A 17,217-nucleotide genomic window follows, 5' to 3' on the forward strand; every position below is an offset into this window, starting at 1 on the left:
GCCAGCGCACGTTGCCGGCTCACAGGCAGTTTTCCATCCACTGATCCCCCCAAGTCCTTCTCCTTGGGGCTGCTCCCCATCCCTTCAGCCCCCAGCCTGGGTTGATACCAGGGATTGCCCCAACCCATAGGCAGGACCTTGCCCTTGGCCTTGTTGAACCTCATGGGGTTCACACTGTCCCACTTCTGGAGCTTGTCCTGGTCCCTCAGGATGACATCCTGTCCCTCAGGTGTGTCACATGCCCCACTCAGATTCCACTGTCTGTGTCCCTGATGAAGATATGAAACAGTCCTGGTCGCAGTACAGACCCCTGAGGGACCCTGCTCGTCACCGATCTCCATCGGGACATTGAGCCGTTGACCCTCTGGATGTGACCAGGCAGCCAATTCCTCACCCACCAACTGTCCACCCATCAAACCCATCTCTCTCCAATTTAAAGAGGATGTTATGTTGTACTGTGTCAGAGGCCTTACAGAAGCCTGGCTAGATGACATTTATAGCTCTTCTCTTGCCCATGGATGCAGTCACTCCATCCTAGAAGGCCCCCAGGTTGCTGAGGCAGGCCTTGCCCTTGGTGCAGCCACGCTGGCTGTCCCAAATCCACCTCCCTGTCCTCCACGTGCCTCAGCACAGCTTCGAGGAGGATCTGCTCCATGACCTTCCCAGCCGCAGTGGTGAGACTGGCTGGTCGGTCATTCCCAGGGTCCTACCAGTGTTCATCAGTTGTGGGGGTGTCCCAGGGAAACGTTTATTCTCAGTCACTTATCAATAGCTTCCTCTCTGTATTTTCCTCTCCCTTTGCCTCTGCCAGGTTTGGTTTAGGTTGCTCAGAAGAGTTGATCTAGTTCTTCGAAAACTGGCCCAATCATCAAAACACAGTTAAGTGGGGAAAAATACTGGTTCCTTGGGATTGTGTTTATTGGTAGGTAGACAAGGACTGTTTTCAATATGCCAGGCTTTCAAAAGCTTGGCTGGCATCAGTGGCTGCTAGCTAAGATTTGGACTGCGTTTTGGTCCGTGAGCCATAGGAAGAAAAGCTGACAGTAGTCGCTTGGGGAAGGAGGCTCAGTGTAAGAATCCCCAGGACATCAGACATCCAGAAAATTGGGCTCTGCCAAAGGGATGGTGAAGCTTATGCTTTGGGACCCTTTTATACATCCAAGTTATGCGTGTCCTGCTTGGAAAGACTTTTCATTTTGCTGGTGAGGCCTCCAGAAGCTTCTGCCTTCCCCCCTCCTTGGATAGTTTTGTAGATGCGATGCCCTCCATTTGCTGCTGGAAAGGCACCATCGTGCTGCTCTAAGGAAACAGGAGGTGGCATTTCACAGAATCGTTGTTCCCCCAAGGACACCTCCATGAGCCCCCCCTGAGGCTGCTGCCAAGAAGCTGTGTCTCCTCTTCTTGCTTTTTTTTCCAATGCATCTTTGGGCTCCCTGAGTTGCAGACAGTGAAGCTGGTTATCTCCTGAAACGCTGCTGGGGGAGGTTGGAGATGCTGTTAAGGAGGGGCTGGAGGCTGGGGGGGAATGTTGCCACATCTCAAAGAGGCTCTACTTGATGCTCTGTGAGCAAGTGATTGAGGAGAATCTGATCTGCACACACTTCCATGTCATGCATTTGGCTCCAGCTGCCACCAGTTCCTAGATCCTGTGACTTTGGGGAGCTGGGGACAGAGGACAAGTATGTCCTGGAAAGCAAAGTCCTTGGTGACCCACTTTCACGTGCTGTTGTGGAACAACTCTGCCATCATGTCCTGGAAAGCCAACATCTCAGTTTCACTGAGCTCTGTAGGTGCTTTGTCTGGATGAGCTGCCGGCCCATGTTGCTGTGCCAAAACAAACCCGCTAGAAGTCCGTACAGAGCTGCCCTGATGTGGGTCTTTCTGATCTCTGCAGCTCCTGATCACCAGCATGTTCCAAACGGAGTGTGGGTCGTTGTGGGGCTCCTCAACTTCATCGCCTATACATTAGGTAAGACTTTATCTAGTTGATGGTGGGGGTTTGTGCCTGTCATCTTCATGCTCTGGCTGCGTGTCATCTTATCTCGGAGCCTGTTGAGAAATTTTTGATTCTGGGCTTCTGCCGTGCCCTAAGCCACTTGCTGCTTGGTCTGCTGGAGCGGTTTCTGGGAGCTGCTTTGCAAAGTGGGTAGAAGAAAGCTGTCCCAGAGCAGCTGATGTGTGAAAGGAGGATGCTGGTACTGACCTTGAGACGAATTGTGAAACTCTGTCTTGGTCCGCTTGAAATAAATAGAATCTTGTCAGACTATTGCATTTTTCAGTCTCAAACAGAGCAGGGGGGTGGGGAGCACGCTCCCCATTAGAGGATGGAGGTAGCGAAAGCTGCTGTTCTCAGCTGCAAACTGGCCCGTTTCTTCATGGGGGTGTCCAGCAAAACTCCCCATTTCTCCTTCTTCTCTTCCCAGATGGTGTTGACGGGAAACAGGCTCGCCGGACCAACTCCAGCACGCCCCTGGGAGAGCTCTTTGATCACGGCCTGGACAGCTGGGCATGCGTATACTTTGTCGTGACAGTCTACTCCACCTTTGGACGTGGCTCCACGGGTGTCAGTGTCTTCGTTCTCTACCTCCTCTTATGGGTGGTCTTGTTTTCATTCATCCTCTCCCACTGGGAGAAGTATAACACGGGGATCCTCTTCCTGCCCTGGGGATATGACATCAGCCAGGTGGTAAGTACACACCGTGGCCGCTGCTTGGCTTCGGCAGAAGCTCCACAAACTGCTGGGGTGCAGAGGGGTGTGTGTGGCTCTTCCATGTGGCCAGAGTCTTGTATATTGGTCACTGCAACGCTCGCTGGAGGTGGGTGTCTTCAGCCCGTCTCCAGGCTTTGAGGAGGAGAACTTTCCAAGAGTGCCTGTGTGACGTTGGCCAAGAAGGCCAATGGTATCCTGGTTTGTATCAGCACTAGTGTGGCCAGTAGGGACAGGGAAGGGATCTTACCCCTGGACTCGGCACTGGGGAGGCCGCCCCTCGATGAGTGGGTTCAGTTTTGGGCCCTTCACTGCAAAAAGGCCATTGAATGACTCGAGCGTGTCCAGAGAAGGGCAATGGAGCTGGTGCAGGGTCTGGAGCACAGGTCTGATGGGGAGCGGCTGAGGGAACTGGGGGGGTTTAGTCTGGAGAAGAGGAGGCTGAGGGGAGACCTCATGGCCCTCTCCAACTCCCTGAAAGGAGGGTGCAGAGAGGGGGGATGAGTCTCTTGAGCCAAGGAACCAGCACCAGGACAAGAGGGAATGGCCTCAAGCTGCGCCAGGGCAGGGTCAGACTGGCTCTTCGGAAGGATTTCTTTGCAGAAGGGGTTGTTGGGCGTTGGAATGGGCTGCCCAGGGCAGGGGGGGAGTCCCCATCCCTGGAGGGGTTGAAGAGTCGGGTTGACCCAGCGCTGAGGGATCTGGTGGAGTTGGGAATGGTCAGGGTGAGGTTCATGGTTGCACTGGAGGAGCTTCAAGGGCTTTTCCAACCTGGATCATTCTGGGATTCTGTGACTTTGCACTAGAACTGCTTTAATGGGGTGGGCTCACGTGACACTAGTGTTGAACTGCTCAAAACCATGAAATCCAAGGAGGTTTGTACGCTGTGGTTTTTATTTTGTGCCAAGTAGCTTTTGTAGATGGACTCACCACAAACAAACAAGGCTTGAAGAGTGGATATTGCCTTTGTTTCCTCTGCCTGGTTCCTGCTGTCCAAAGATGCATGTTTTGGCCACCTAAATCATTGCTCTAAGGCAGAGTGGGTAAATTCAACTCTAGAGTCTTGGGGTGCCTTTTGGCACTAGGAGGATGCGTGCCAAAACAGAGCAGAGTAACTAATTGGCTTGTTAATCACTGTGCCTGGAGCAAAGGTTCCTGGGGAGGTGCCTCTCGGTACCATGGTCGCTGTTGAGACTGACGGCGATGGACCCTTCGGTACGTTGGCACGTCTGTCTCTCGTGAAAGACTTTTCTGCAGGAAGCTCTTTTCTGGAGAGCCCACGGGGCAGGGAGCGAGCTCTGGACGATGCAGTTCCCGTCACTCCTCACCAGCATGCCGCCTCACGGCACACAGCCCTCCTTTACCGTCTGGTTTATCGGCCGCTGGGCGGGAGATGCAGCGAGTTGGAAGGAGATTTCAGTTGATGCAGCTGCATTAATTGCAGTAATTGTCTCTACTGGTAAAAGGAGGCTGTAGCTGGTCCCCTCTGACTATACTCTGATCCCTTTCTCCAGAAGCATTGCTCAACCCTCCTGCTTTCAGATCTCTGCCCGGTGCAGAAAGGCAGGGAGTGGAGGGCTAAGCTACCCTGCAGCGTGCCTCACCCACCCTCAGGGTTACTCTTAAAACTGAAATACCCCTTGTTAGCTTTTTCCCTGTCTAATTGCTTCACCAGATGGATAAGAAAGAGTCCCTGAACAAACCCTGCAGGGTCACTGCAACTTGTAGTATAAAACCTCTCGCTTGTGCTTCAGGCATCTGGAGAGTTCAAGCCATGTGAGGGCATCTTTGCTTGAGGAGCTGCTCCTGGTTGTATCCTCCTCAGCAGCTCAGCTACCACACTTATTATACCAAAAACGGGATGTTTATGTTTTTTTTTTTTTTTTTTTTTTTAATTTTCCTCCTTCCTCCCAGAGGAGAGAACTTGAATGTATCTTGAGCAGGATGGACTGAATGTATCATGACCAGGAGACCTGGGTATAGCTTGAAGCGTAGCTCTCGAGCTGCCTTTCCCTGAAGCTGCCTGGCCTGTGCGTTGTGCTGCCAGGTTGGGTGCTGCCAGACTTGCCTGCTGAGTCGGATGCTGCCAGACTTGCCTGCCTGGTTGCTCACGCCTGCTTGTCCTGTGCTTCCTTTCAGACCATTTCAATTGTCTACATAGTGACGGCCATTGTGGGAGTTGAGGCTTGGTATGCACCTTTCCTGTTTAATTTCTTATATAGAGACCTATTCACTGCAATGATTATTGGTAAGAAACTCCATGTTGAAGCCTGTCTTTTAAACTCCACCTTTTTAACAAAACCCAATGTCTTAATTATATGATGAAGCTGTTCTGTTTGCTGTAATGAAAGCTCCTGTAGGCTGTTATTGAAGTGACTAATTGAGGGTGTTCTTGCAGCCTGCCCTTCCCCAGGATTTCAGAGTATTGCCTCCTGCGTAGTTACTTTGGAGTAGTTAACTCCAGCGTGCCTGGGTCTGTGCTGACCAAAAAAACGAGGAAGCAGAGCGCTGCGCTCACACCTCAGATATATTTTGTGCCAATGCTGAGGGTATAGGTGTGTGCTGCTGCTCAGGGGATCAGCCCCGGTGCTGCCTACCTGGGGCTGAGGGTTTGTGCAGACACACAAAGTGGTTGTGGCTCGGCGTGGTGGGCAGAGGAGAGAGGCCGAGGGTCGTGGCTGCTGCTCAGGGCCAGGTGTTCTGGGGGGCAGCTGGAGTTCAGCATCCCCTGGGTGGGTGCTAAACAGGAGACTCCCTCATGCCTGGGACTGTGAGAGCGTGAAAATATGTCTCCTCCAAATAGCTGTGCTGCCCCAGCGCTGGCCTTCACGTTGCCCAGCTTCAAAAAAAGCACAGTTTCTCTCTCAAAAAAAAAAACCCCAAACAACAAAACCCAACCCCGTGGGAGCCTGGGGCTGCTGCAGGAGAGAAGTTATGGCCACGGAGATGGGGAAAAGCACTCTGCTGTTTGGGGATCCTGGCCTCCATCCACCCATCTCAAATTAAAAAACCCCTAAAATTAAATAAAAGCCCAGCCTCTCTCTCCAGTGGTCAGTCAGAACAAGCCACTGCAAAGGGGAGAGTAATGCAGGTGAAGCTTAGTGGGGGTGAGCTGTCTTTGCTTCATGCAATTTGGCTTCTTCAGAAGTTGTTGCTCAGTTTAATCTTTCTTAGTCTACATCCCTTTCTTTAGGGGTTAATTGTAGCTACTTAATTTCAAGTCAATATGTCTTGAATTGTGTTAAACTTAATGCTTGCACTTGTCTTCATCAGGTGGATATTCTGAGCTTTCCTTTGGCAGTTGTATAACTTAACATATGAATAATAAATGCAGTTTTCCTGTATGAAAAACAGAGCACATTGGCTGGATTTGTGCACTTGGATAGGAGTTGGGTTATTAAAAGCAGGAATATTTACAGCTTTGTGTAAAATACCTGCTGCTAGATAAACATGGAGGGAGTTGGGATAGACTCATGGGTTTGAGTGTAGCGGATGATGTTCCTTATTGAGGTCTAAATTTTTTCAAAATTACTCAGGCTTTTTGTATCATTCGTCAAGTTAAATGACAGGAACTCTTTTGCACAGTGGGAACTCAAAATTCTTGCTCGCAGTGGGAGAAATAGCAAATTGGCTTTATTATGAAGACTGAAAACTGTTGTGCCCAGCCATGTCACTTGTGGAGTTTGAACTCGCCTCATGTCTCATTAAAGACAGTATTATAATTAAACTTTTAACTGTTTAAAGCGTAATACTGGGCTCCTTAATGCAACTTCAAAATTGAAATGGCTTTAATTTATAGCAGACCTTAACTTGTAATTACAGCTCTTGGACCAGAATTAGGAGCACCTACTTTTAAACATGCCAAGCTGTTCTCTGCGCATCTCAGAGCTATTTTTGGTGCAAGCAGCTTAAACCAGAGCACGACCACCTACCCCTCCGTGGGGTGCACGTGCTGGTCTCCCTCTTTCGTGGGGTAGTAACGTGGCTCTTTCTCTTCCAGCTTGCGCGCTCACTGTGACGCTGCCGATGAGCCTGTATAACTTCTACAAGTAAGTTCCTCTGTCCTCGGGTCTCCCCCCCTGCACTAACACCTTAGCAAGAGCCCCCAAAGCCTCTTGGAACTTTTTTTTTTCCCCTTAGGAGTTTTCAGACTGTTTTCAGTGTGGCAAAGTGGCTCTGACACACCAGAAGGTCCCAGTTTGCAGGGTGCACTGGGAGGAGTGGGCTGGCAGCCTGCTCAGCAGGGTCTTGTGGAAGGGTCCCTGACTTTTCTAGGCTTGTCCTGGTGGTCACAACCCAGAGAGCTGGACGACCAGGTGCTTCTGGAATTTGGGAGGTTTTGAGGCTAAAATGAAGGTGTGCACCTTCCTCATCTGACTGTGGTTGTGACTGATAGCAGCAGTTTTGAATAGCAGAATGGCCAGTGAGGTTCTGCAGCAGGGACCAGGAGTTTCTCGGCTGTGGTTCCAGGAGTTAGTTTCTCGGCTGTGGTTCCAGGAGTTTTCAGGTTTTTGCTTGCCTTTCAGGGCCTATAAAAACAACACCTTGAAGCACCACTCTGTGTATGAAATCATGCTGCCGCTGGCGTCCCCAGTGTTGCTGTTCCTGCTCTGCACCACGTGGATCTTCGTGTCCCCGACAGACATCCTGGAGGTCCATCCCAGGCTCTTCTATTTCATGGTTGGAACAGCCTTCGCTAACATTTCTGTAAGTGGCTTTTGCTTCGTGCTCCAGTTTATCCCCTGGGAAGTGTGAAGCCTGCCAGAGCGCTTGGGAGGCAGGAAGGAAGAGACTGGCTCGCATGTGAGGAGAGAAGGGAGATGTGAAAGTAAACTTAACAGCTTTACTATTTTTCTAGGGTTGAAAGAACAAACAGGAAAGGAGACAGGGTTTGGGGTCTGCGAATTTTGTGCTGCAGCTCTCTTCAGAAACTAGAGAATGAGTTAAATCGAGTGTTTTTACGCACGCGGGCACCCTCTGTGTTGCGAACAGCAAACTGCTAATATCAAAGGAGTTCCTGCTTCCTTTTTTGGGATGAACTTAAAATGTGGGGGATTAAAGCTTTTGCCAAAATCCGGTTTAGCTGCATATTGCATCTGTGCTTGCTCGAGACCTTAACAAAGGCACCTCTGCTTGTCACCTCAGATGTGTGAGCTCTGTGCCTCCGTGCCCTGGCTCCAGCAGCTCGTGCTGGTTGGTGCAGCTCGCTCTGCTCAAGGGAACTCCTTTTTCTTTTAAAGATGCCCTCAATGCCTGTTTCCCTATTACCATCCTGCCCCACGGGAGGCTTTGCTGTGTGTGTCCCACAGGAATTCTAATGCAAAGAAAGATCCCGAGTGAGAAACTTGGGGTGGGGACGGGGGGAAGCCACTTGGTGGTAGCTGTAAGCAGAGATGATTGGTACGGTATTTGAGGGACCTGGGGGATGTGATTGCCAGCTGGCTGAACAGGAGCCAGCAGTGTGCCCAGGTGGCCAAGAAGGCCAATGGTATCCTGGCTTGAATCAGCACTAGCGTGGCCAGCAGGGACAGGGAAGGGATCTTACCCCTGGACTCGGCACTGGGGAGGCCGCCCCTCGATGAGTGGGTTCAGTTTTGGGCCCCTCACTCCAAAAAGGCCATTGAATGACTCGAGCGTGTCCAGAGAAGGGCAACGGAGCTGGTGCAGGGTCTGGAGCACAGGTCTGATGGGGAGCGGCTGAGGGAACGGGGGGGTTTAGTCTGGAGAAGAGGAGGCTGAGGGGAGACCTCATGGCCCTCTCCAACTCCCTGAAAGGAGGGTGCAGAGAGCGGGGATGAGTCTCTTGAGCCAAGGAACCAGCACCAGGCCAAGAGGGAATGGCCTCAAGCTGCGCCAGGGCAGGGTCAGACTGGCTCTTAGGAAGTATTTCTTTGCAGAAGGGGTTGTTGGGCGTTGGAATGGGCTGCCCAGGGCAGGGGGGGAGTCCCCATCCCTGGAGGGGTTGAAGAGTCGGGCTGACCCAGTGCTGAGGGATCTGGTGGAGTTGGGAACGGTCAGGGTGAGGTTCATGGTTGCACTGGAGGAGCTTCAAGGGCTTTTCCAACCGAGATGATTCTGGGATTCTGTGCGCATGTGTGACCGTCCTCTCTGTGCTCCGGACAGCTCTGGGCTTGCGGAGTTGATCCTGGGTGCACGCCCTGACAGCCTTCTCTTCCTGCAGTGCCAACTGATCGTCTGTCAGATGAGCAGCACGCGCTGCCAGCCTCTCAACTGGATGCTGCTCCCCATAGCGGGGGTGCTCTTCGTGGTGGTGTCCGGGTTTGTGCCCAACAGCGAAACGCTTCTCCTCTACTTGTTAACGGCTTTCCTCACCCTGGCACACATCCACTACGGAGTGGTCGTGGTAGGTGAACTCAGCTGATGGCAGGCTTTGCTCGGGGGCTGTTTGGGGCAGAGAATAGTCTGCTTAAAAAACGGGAATGTCAGCGGGAACGGCTCTGTGTCCTGCCGTCCGTGACCGTGTGAAACGGGAGCTGACTTCCTTGTGAGAGGCCTGGGCAGGCTGTCGTGTGGGTTTGAAGCCAGCTTCACACAGTGTGTGATGGCAGGGGGGCTGTTGGACATGGGGTTAGTTTGAAACAAATATTTGCATCTCTGCTGCCGTGTTTAACTCCTCCTGGCTGGTGTGGCAGCTTAGTGACCAGCTTGGGTGACAGCCAGCGTGGGTGACCCGCAACCCTGCGCAGCGGGAGGGGCAGCTCCACTAGACACGGTGTCTGCGCGTCGGCCGTGAGTCCTTAATTTGGGAGTCTTAGGATAAAAATTAAACTGCCTGTCGGTGTTACTTTGGTTTCATCTGCAACCTCGCTCTCGTGCCCTATGCTGGAGTCACTGGGAGAGCCATGATGGAGCGGGGGTGTCCCTGCTAGGGAAGGTGGGGACACTGGAGCTGCAATGCTGCAGGGGCTGTGTAGAAATCCAGGGACTGATTTGCTCCCCTTGCTCTGGGCCAACTCCCTGAGTTTTGATTATGAGAAAAAATAGACTCGGAGGAGACCGAGTCCTGTTAGAAATGCCCCCAGAATGAGGGGGAGGGACCCAATGGCCCCTGCGGAGCTGGCCGTGTGTCCTCCCTCCTTGGGAAGCCCCATCCCCTGGGAACCCCAACTCTAATGTGGAGCCTCCGGAGTCGAGTCTGAACTGTAATTACAGCAAAAAAATAATAGCCAGGTTGTCTTGTCTTTCCAATTAGTGTAATGAGGCTTCTATGCAAGAAGGATTTGAATAGCTAAGAAGCTTAAATAAATTTGGTCTTGGAATCAGAGCTGGAGACGGGGCCTGACCGGATGGTGTAATCCTGCCCGCCCAGGCTTGCCCAGCCCCTGCAGCGAGCTGCTCGGTGCTCTGCGTATCTTCCCCTCGATCCTCCCCTCCAGCTGTCCGAGGACCCATCTGTGTAGTCTCCTCTTCCAGGATAAAAGGAACTTTGAGCTGAAGAGCCTTTTAAGTCTCTGACCGCTCTGAGCCTGGGGGGAACGATTGGGAAGAAACCCTCTGCCCTGACCCGCTGCCCAGCTCGGCCTCCGGTGCTGCTCACTCTTGGTGCCATCACCAGATGCCAGTGCCACACCACCTGTTTCATCCTCCTCTCTGCAACTTTCAGAAACTGAAAGCTCTTTTCCTGGTGCAGCTCTTGGTCCTCTCTGGTTTTCTCCTGTCCTCCAAGGAGGTGGTGAAAGCTTCTCCCAAAGGGTGGTGTAAAAGGGGCCTGATTATCCAAAGCCTGGTGTTGGGTTCCCCTTCTTTCTGTAACCCTCCTGTGTGTGTCTTGGTGGTCTCAATGTAAAGTACCCGACCTCCAGTTTGAATTGCAAATGGATTCAGGGAGCGGGTTTTTTTATATATAGATATCCGAGATTAAGTAATTTAAGCAAAATAATAAAAATATTGTTGGGAGGGACAGTACCCCAAGGTAAAATTCCGCGTGCCTGGGCTCAGGGCGCGTGTTTCTGACTGTTGAGCAGGGCAGGAACGGAGCTGAGCCTGCTCCTGGATAGACCAGGCTTACTCAGGAAGCTTTGGGAAGGGAGCAAGGCTGCACCTTGCGGGGCCACGTGCCCGGCTGGCCCCAGTGTCGGGCTGGCAGGGCCAGGGCTTGGCTCCGGGAGCACGTGGGGTGGGCAGTGGTGGGGAAAGTGGGTGCAGGAAGGTGACAGGGGCTTGGTCGGCCGTGCAGGAACCAGGTTAGTGCTCTGCCCGCTTTCCTCCTTGTCCCCCCTCGCCTCGCTAAGCCGGTCCTGTTTGCCTTGTCCCCAGGTGAGCCAGCTGAGCAGGCACTTCAATATACGGCCCTTCTCGCTGAAGAAGCCCACGCCAGATTGACTAGGAGTGGAGGAAGAGAAAATCAGCTTGCGGTCTGCAGAAGTACTGTAAATAACTGCTGCAAATACCTGTAAATACTTCAACCATCACCACAGATCTAAACTTATCCTCTGGACAGACATCAGGGCAAAGTACGCACGGTATCCGGTGCAGCCAGGGCAGGACTGGTACGGGGCAGCCCCTGCTGCTGTTCCATGAGCGCAAGCTTTCGGTTTCGGGTGGAAGTGGACGAGGAGAGCAGCCTTTCAGGTCGCTATTACTGTATATTAGACCAGCTGAATGTTCCCGGTGAAACCTCAAACTCCAGCTCTTGCTCAGGTAAAGCCGGTTGGGGATGCAAATGGCTTTACCTGAGCAAAGCATCTCGACCTGTCACCAAAACCAACAGAACCGCTGATTTCTGCAAGGTGAAGGGAACATCGTGGTGGTCGGGGGGGTCATGTCTGACCCTCATCCTGCTAGAGAGCCCTTGTCCCGGGCTGGTACTTTGGGAGCAGATGGTGACAGTTCCCCCACGTTCTGTCCTGCCTTCCTGCATTCACCTACTTGGGCAAATACTTATTTGGGCAAATACTTGCACTTTTTTTTTTTTTAGGGGTGTGGGAGGAGAAAAAGAACAACACACAAAACTAGTAATATTCTACTTGGGGTGGGCTTAGAAAATCAGGGCTCAATTTCCTGTAAAAGCGAGAAGGTGGCTTCTGCCTCCCCTGCTCGAGCTGTGGGTACCTGGGGCCATGTCTGAACTGTGTTCCTGTCCGCGCTGCGCTTGGCAGCAGAACGTGGCTTACACCAGCCTAACGCCGAGCCCAGCTGCCCCCTCTTTCCCCCCAGCAGGAACTCGCTGTTCCAGGTCAGCTCTGCTGGGTCACCGCGTGCTCCTGAGCCGCTGCTCTCGCAGCAGCGTGGCCAGGCTCAGTCTGCACGTTGCCCTTCCCGCCGGACCAGCGACGGCTCCGATCCACCGCTCGGAGAAGCACCTTAATAAGTGTTGTGTTGGTTGTGTGCGCAATCTCAGAAAGCTCACAGGTGTGTGTGTGGTGGGGTCCTTTCCAAATATCACTTTATTTTTCAAAACCATCGTCCCCAGTGGCTGCATGTCTCATCCAGGGATCTATTTGTTTACTGTCTGTTCGTAAAAGACATGTTTGCATTGATTTTTTTTTTTTTTTCTTGTTTCATAATTGAGTTAGAGTGGGGTGGTGAAGACTGAATGCTGATTTTCTTTTCTGTTCACTTTATTTAATGAAGATCTGTGCTTGAATGAAGAGTGTAGCTTAAACCCAGGCTCTGGAAAGGCTGCATCCGGAAGCGAACAAGCACAGCAGATTGTGCATATGTAATTACCATGGGAACAAAGTCGCTTTTACACTGATTATTGTGCAACGTGGTTCGTAGAAGCTTGGTCACAGCGTTTTCCTTCTGCAGGTGAAGACTCCTCCTGCCTTAGGAAACCTTCAGACTGTAACTACTATTTAAATACTTTTTCTTTTGTAAATTTGAATCCTTGTCATGCAGACTATGAGGCTTGAAATCCTGAGGCAAACTCAGGCCTTCCCTGGGTGCCACGTCAGGGTTTTTTTTTTTCGGTCACGGTACGCCCCGCGAGGAGCGAGCTGGCGCCTTCATCGGGGCTGACGTCCTCGGCTGAATGTCTGCGTGCTGGCGTGGCTGGATGCCTCCCGCCTCTCGGGGAAGGGTGGCTCACCTGGGAGAGGGGGCAAATGGTTTTCAGAGTTTATTTAATAAAGTAGCTTACTCCTATCTTATTTTACTGACGTTGTACAGAGAAAAAAAAAAAACCTAAGTGTACAAATGAATTGGGCTGTGCTTGAATTTTTGACTCTTGCTATTTAATGAAATATAATAATTATGAAGGGAGATAAATTTAAGTCACGCTCGCACAAGAATTAACAGGGAATCTTGAAATGGGGCACAATTACCTACAGGATGTGTTCAGATAGCAAAATTGTGCTAGCAGCACTGATGGAAAGCGGAGGTTGGGTGATTTACTTTCTAGTTCCGTGTGTTTGCAGGACCAGGGAATACCTGAGGTGTTCCCGTGGGCTTTCAGCTGAGCTCTGGGGGCCCAAGCCTGGAGCTTGCCTTGTCCTGTCTCTTCCCACTAGCATTGCTGGGCCCCGAGGACTGGGCCAGCGCTAGTGTTGTGAGTTGTCTGATCTTAAATCATAGGATATCACTTTGTCTCAGTAATACACTGTCTGTCTGTTGTCTCACCTAGCTGTGAGCTGGTGCGCTTTTGCAGCACGTAATAAACCCTGAAAAAGCCTTTTGTGAGGTTACAAACTTGTGGAAGCAGGGCTTCCTCTCTAAAATCCTGCAAATGTTTGTTGTGCTGTAGGAGAAACATCTCTCAAAAACTGGAACCACTTCTTATCTGCACAGGCTTTATCTTTGGAGAGTCCTGGATTTTTGGTGCCTTAATTTATTGCACCTTGAAGCTAGAAAAATATCTCCTTAAATCAGTGCTGGAAAACAGGCTCGCTGGTCTCTAGGGCTGCCAGGCTTGTGGCAGAGCGAGGAGGGAGCAGGCCTGGTCTCAGGGCACGTGTGACTGTGCCCAACTCGTGCTGCTGCTGCGAAGCTGGGGGGTGGTTTCTGTTTGGGCTGTTAGAAATTAAGTGATTTCTGCTCCCCGATTCTGGGAGGGGAACGGAAACAAAGACAGACCAAACTGTCTTGCCCTGGTGGGGTGGGGCATGCTGAGAAATGAACCATTTATTAATAATCGTGGGTTTAAGTCTTAAGAATAAAGGTATTTCTTGCTAACAGCAGCTGGGGGTGATTGTATTCCGGTGGTGGTTGCTTGGCCAGACTCTGTCCCTGCAGTGGGACATGCTCCTTGGGATGGGGCTGGGTCGTTGGGTAGGACGTGCCCTCACTCCTCACCTCCTTCCAGAGCTGATCTGCCTCGTGTCTTCTTCCAGGGACAGCGTTCATCATCTTTTCTTAATTACTGATGGACCCGCTGAGTCGATAATAGGACTGTCTGATGCTTTCTTAAACCTGTTTTGCACATTTTCTCTCGATGCAGAGTATGACCAGGAAAAAAAAAAAACCACACAAAAAACCAGTTCAGGGAGGGGTGCAGTCCTCCAAGACCTGCTGGGATGTTGGTCACGGGGCCTCGGGCTCCAGGCAGGGCCCTGTGGGAAGGGCTGGCTGGTGCTGCTGGCTCCTGGTCCTCCCCATGCCACCAGCTTTTGCTCTGACGTGGGTTTTTGTGGGAGCCTGGGACGTGTGACATGGCCGAGGCCGAGAGGCGGCCTCGCTTGAAGCCTTTTTCCCCTCGGTCTCTGCGCCGACCTAGCGCAGGAATTCACCGAGCAGAGCTGGGGCTGAGGGTTGAAGTGCAGATTTTGGGGCCTCCTGGCATTTGGGTAAAACCGCCCGTCGCAGTAAAAGCAATGTTTTACAGGTACAAAGGCTGCGGCTGACCTGTGGGCGAACCAACATCGGGCAAAGCGAGCACCTACGCGCTGGGGTTTTGGCTTCTTCCTGCCCCCCCTGTGCTGCCGTTAACTCCCCTCCTCTGCCGTCGGTCACAGCAGCCTCTCATAAACATCAGCCACCTGAGACAGGCACTTTGCCAGAGCCAGGGGGGCAGGATGGTGTAAGCGTGAGCTTCTGAGGCTCTGGGAATGTATTTAATCTCCTTAAATAGACCTGGCTTGATGTTACCCCCTGGGTGCCTTCAGTACCTGCAGTTTGTAGACTGAGAGCTGTTTCAATCGCAGTCAGGTCAGTTCTAGCAAGGCCAAACTCTTCTCTGAGAGCATCTGTGCTTGTGATGGACCTGGAAAGTCTCTGGAGAAGTAGTGCTTTTTGGACACTAGCTCAGATCTTGTTTTTTTCATAGGCAGGTGAAGGGAACAGTTGATTTTTGCGCAGACACAAGCCGTAGCTGAGCTTTGGTCACCTGGGTTTGTGGCAAAACTGGGGGGGGGTGTCTGTATCCTTTCGAAACCTGCAGGAACTTTTTTGTTGGTTTGTTTTGTTCTGAAACCTGCAGGAACTGCTTCCTGAAGCAGTCTCTTGTTTCCAGTTGTCCCTTTTTGCTTTTTCCTTTGCGCACCCCCATCCCAAAACCTGGCGGTGCAGCGTGTCGGCCTCGCTTCGGCGGTGATGTAGCGGGCTCAGCTAAAACCTCGTTTACTCTTTGCTTTTCTAACGCGGAACCCAGCCCTGGCCTGGGGTTGCGAACTTGACCCATCCTGCTTTTGTCCCCATTCCCCCTGGCCGCGCTGTCGAAGCAGTGGCCGAGGTGACGTGGAGGCTGCTCTTGGCGGGACGTGGTGACAATGGGTGCTACCTCTTAGCTTCTGGGAGAGGTCTCTAAGAGCCATCCCGGTGTGGTTAGGCCTGGCTTGAGAGGTCTCTAGGCTGGTCTTGAGGAGGTGGTCAGGGCCTCGCTGCCCCAGGAGTGGAGATTTTTGGTGAAATTCTCTGCTCGCCCTACGAGGGGCCGTTCGTCTCGGCCAGCGGCGGCTGTGGCGGCTCTTTGGCAGGAGCTGGTGCTGTGCTTCAGGTTGGAGATGGCGTTAATCAGAATCTTCCGTCCCACTCCCCCTGGGTGTGCTTCAGCCTGACCCTCTCTGTCCCTCAAGCTGAAGCACATGCTGGTTTTGGTGGTGGTCCGTGCTGGTGCCAGTCCCTCTGGAAGAGGAGGGTGGTGGATCCCGGGGCTGGTTTTGGCTCTGGTCTGAGCGAGGGCTGAGTCGCTCTCTTCTCCGGCGGTAACCTAAAGGCAAAACAAGGCAGCAGCATCAAACCCAGCCCCTGGCGGGGCTCCGTGGCACAAACTGGAGCCTTTCAGGCTCAACCCTTACACCTGGGTGGTTTTGCAAACTGTCCTGGCTCTTGGGGAGGACAAGGATCTTCTCCGCAGCCCCTCGGAGCATCTCTGAAGGCCGCTGGCCATGTGGCTGTTGAGTTGTCGTGGGCAGAGTGGGGCAGGAGTTGGTGATACCACCTTGTCCTTCTAGGAACAAGTTTGGAGGCACAAACTGGACTCAGGAGATCGGCCTTCTGCCCCCCCACCCCCACCCCCCCCTTCCCTGCACAGTGGGGCTGGAGAGCCGACACTCTTCCCGGGGCTGTGGGGGCTGTGAAATGATGCAGGGAAAGACACGTTTGGGGCTTGGGTGGTGGTTTGGTTCTGTCTCTTCCCTCCTTGAGCCTTTCCCAAGGAGCCACGGGGGCTCGGGGGGGGGGCTCTGCCGGGCTCCCCACCGGCACCAAGCGCAGTCCCTCGGCGTGGGGTTGCCCCTAAAGGTGGATCAGACGAAGGAGCCTGGTGGGGAGCAGCAGTCCCGGCACTGCCATGGCCCCCCAGGGCCCCCCATCGCTTCCCCGGGGTCCTGGCGCTGGGAGTTGAGGTACTGCAGTGGGTTTGAATTCCAGTCTGTTAAATGCTCTTACTGAAATATTTATTGTGTTTAAACCAAACAAAAAAACTATTAAAGTTCAGTAAAGAATAAAATTTTCCAAGCCTTTTAATGGTATTTGTCTTTTTTTTTTTTTTTTTTCCTTCGTTCTGCTGAGCAGGGGCAGCCCAGCGCAAGGGGCTGAGTTTGGGCAGCGGGGCCAAATTTACACTGTGGTGGAGAAGCTCTTTGGGGCAGCTCTTTGTCTGCAGCCCTGGCAGAGGACGGGGCAAGGAGAACGCAGCCTTGCCCTGGGCTGTGCCTGCCCTATGGCCCAGCTTCATTGCACCAGTTCCGTTGCCCTTCTCTGGACACGCTCGAGTCATTCAATGGCCTTTTTGGAGTGAGGGGCCCAAAACTGAACCCACTCATCGAGGTGCGGCCTCACCAGTGCCGAGCCCAGGGGTGAGATCCCTTCCCTGTCCCTGCTGGCCACGCTAGTGCTGATACAAGCCAGGATGCCATTGGCCTTCTTGTCCACCTGGGCACACTGCTGGCTCCTGTTCAGCTTGCTCCAGGCTGCGAGCTCTGCTCTGCCCAGAGTCCCCCCCCAAGTGATTAAATCCCTAAAACCCCTTTAGAGTTGGTGCTGTGTTTCCATGGACGGCTTGGGCAGAGCTGGGGATGTGGCCACGTGGCTCCCGAGGACAGCCTGCCCTAAAACGCGCTGCTTAAAACGCGGAGTGGGCAGAGATGCTGCGTTTGGCTGGACGCCCTTTT

At 52.6% G+C, this 17,217-nt stretch overlaps 2 protein-coding genes across 4 annotated transcripts in view; one reads left to right on the forward strand and one right to left on the reverse strand.

The window, feature by feature from the left end:
• The window catches only part of SELENOI (selenoprotein I), a 36,969-nt gene extending 20,399 nt beyond the window's left edge, over positions 1-16,570 (forward strand). The window contains exons 1-8 of one of the 3 annotated variants that reach the window (XM_074861228.1): positions 1,533-1,786; positions 1,895-1,969; positions 2,424-2,686; positions 4,847-4,955; positions 6,708-6,756; positions 7,234-7,414; positions 8,889-9,071; positions 10,985-16,570. In XM_074861228.1, coding sequence (XP_074717329.1) covers positions 1,606-1,786; positions 1,895-1,969; positions 2,424-2,686; positions 4,847-4,955; positions 6,708-6,756; positions 7,234-7,414; positions 8,889-9,071; positions 10,985-11,101 — 1,158 coding nt within the window. In that variant the 5' untranslated portion in view covers positions 1,533-1,605 and the 3' untranslated portion in view covers positions 11,102-16,570. Of the gene's footprint in view, positions 1-1,532; positions 1,787-1,894; positions 1,970-2,423; positions 2,687-4,846; positions 4,956-6,707; positions 6,757-7,233; positions 7,415-8,888; positions 9,072-10,984 lie in introns of those variants that run through there. The other 2 variants (XM_074861227.1, XM_074861229.1) reach the window with 2 other exon arrangements.
• LOC141940407 (uncharacterized) overlaps positions 1-17,217 on the reverse strand; it is a 208,476-nt gene that overhangs the window by 177,911 nt on the left and 13,348 nt on the right. The gene's annotated exons all lie outside the window — the stretch shown is intronic.

The sequence above is a fragment of the Strix uralensis genome, chromosome 3 (assembly GCF_047716275.1).
Source record: "Strix uralensis isolate ZFMK-TIS-50842 chromosome 3, bStrUra1, whole genome shotgun sequence".
Classification (NCBI taxonomy): domain Eukaryota; kingdom Metazoa; phylum Chordata; class Aves; order Strigiformes; family Strigidae; genus Strix; species Strix uralensis.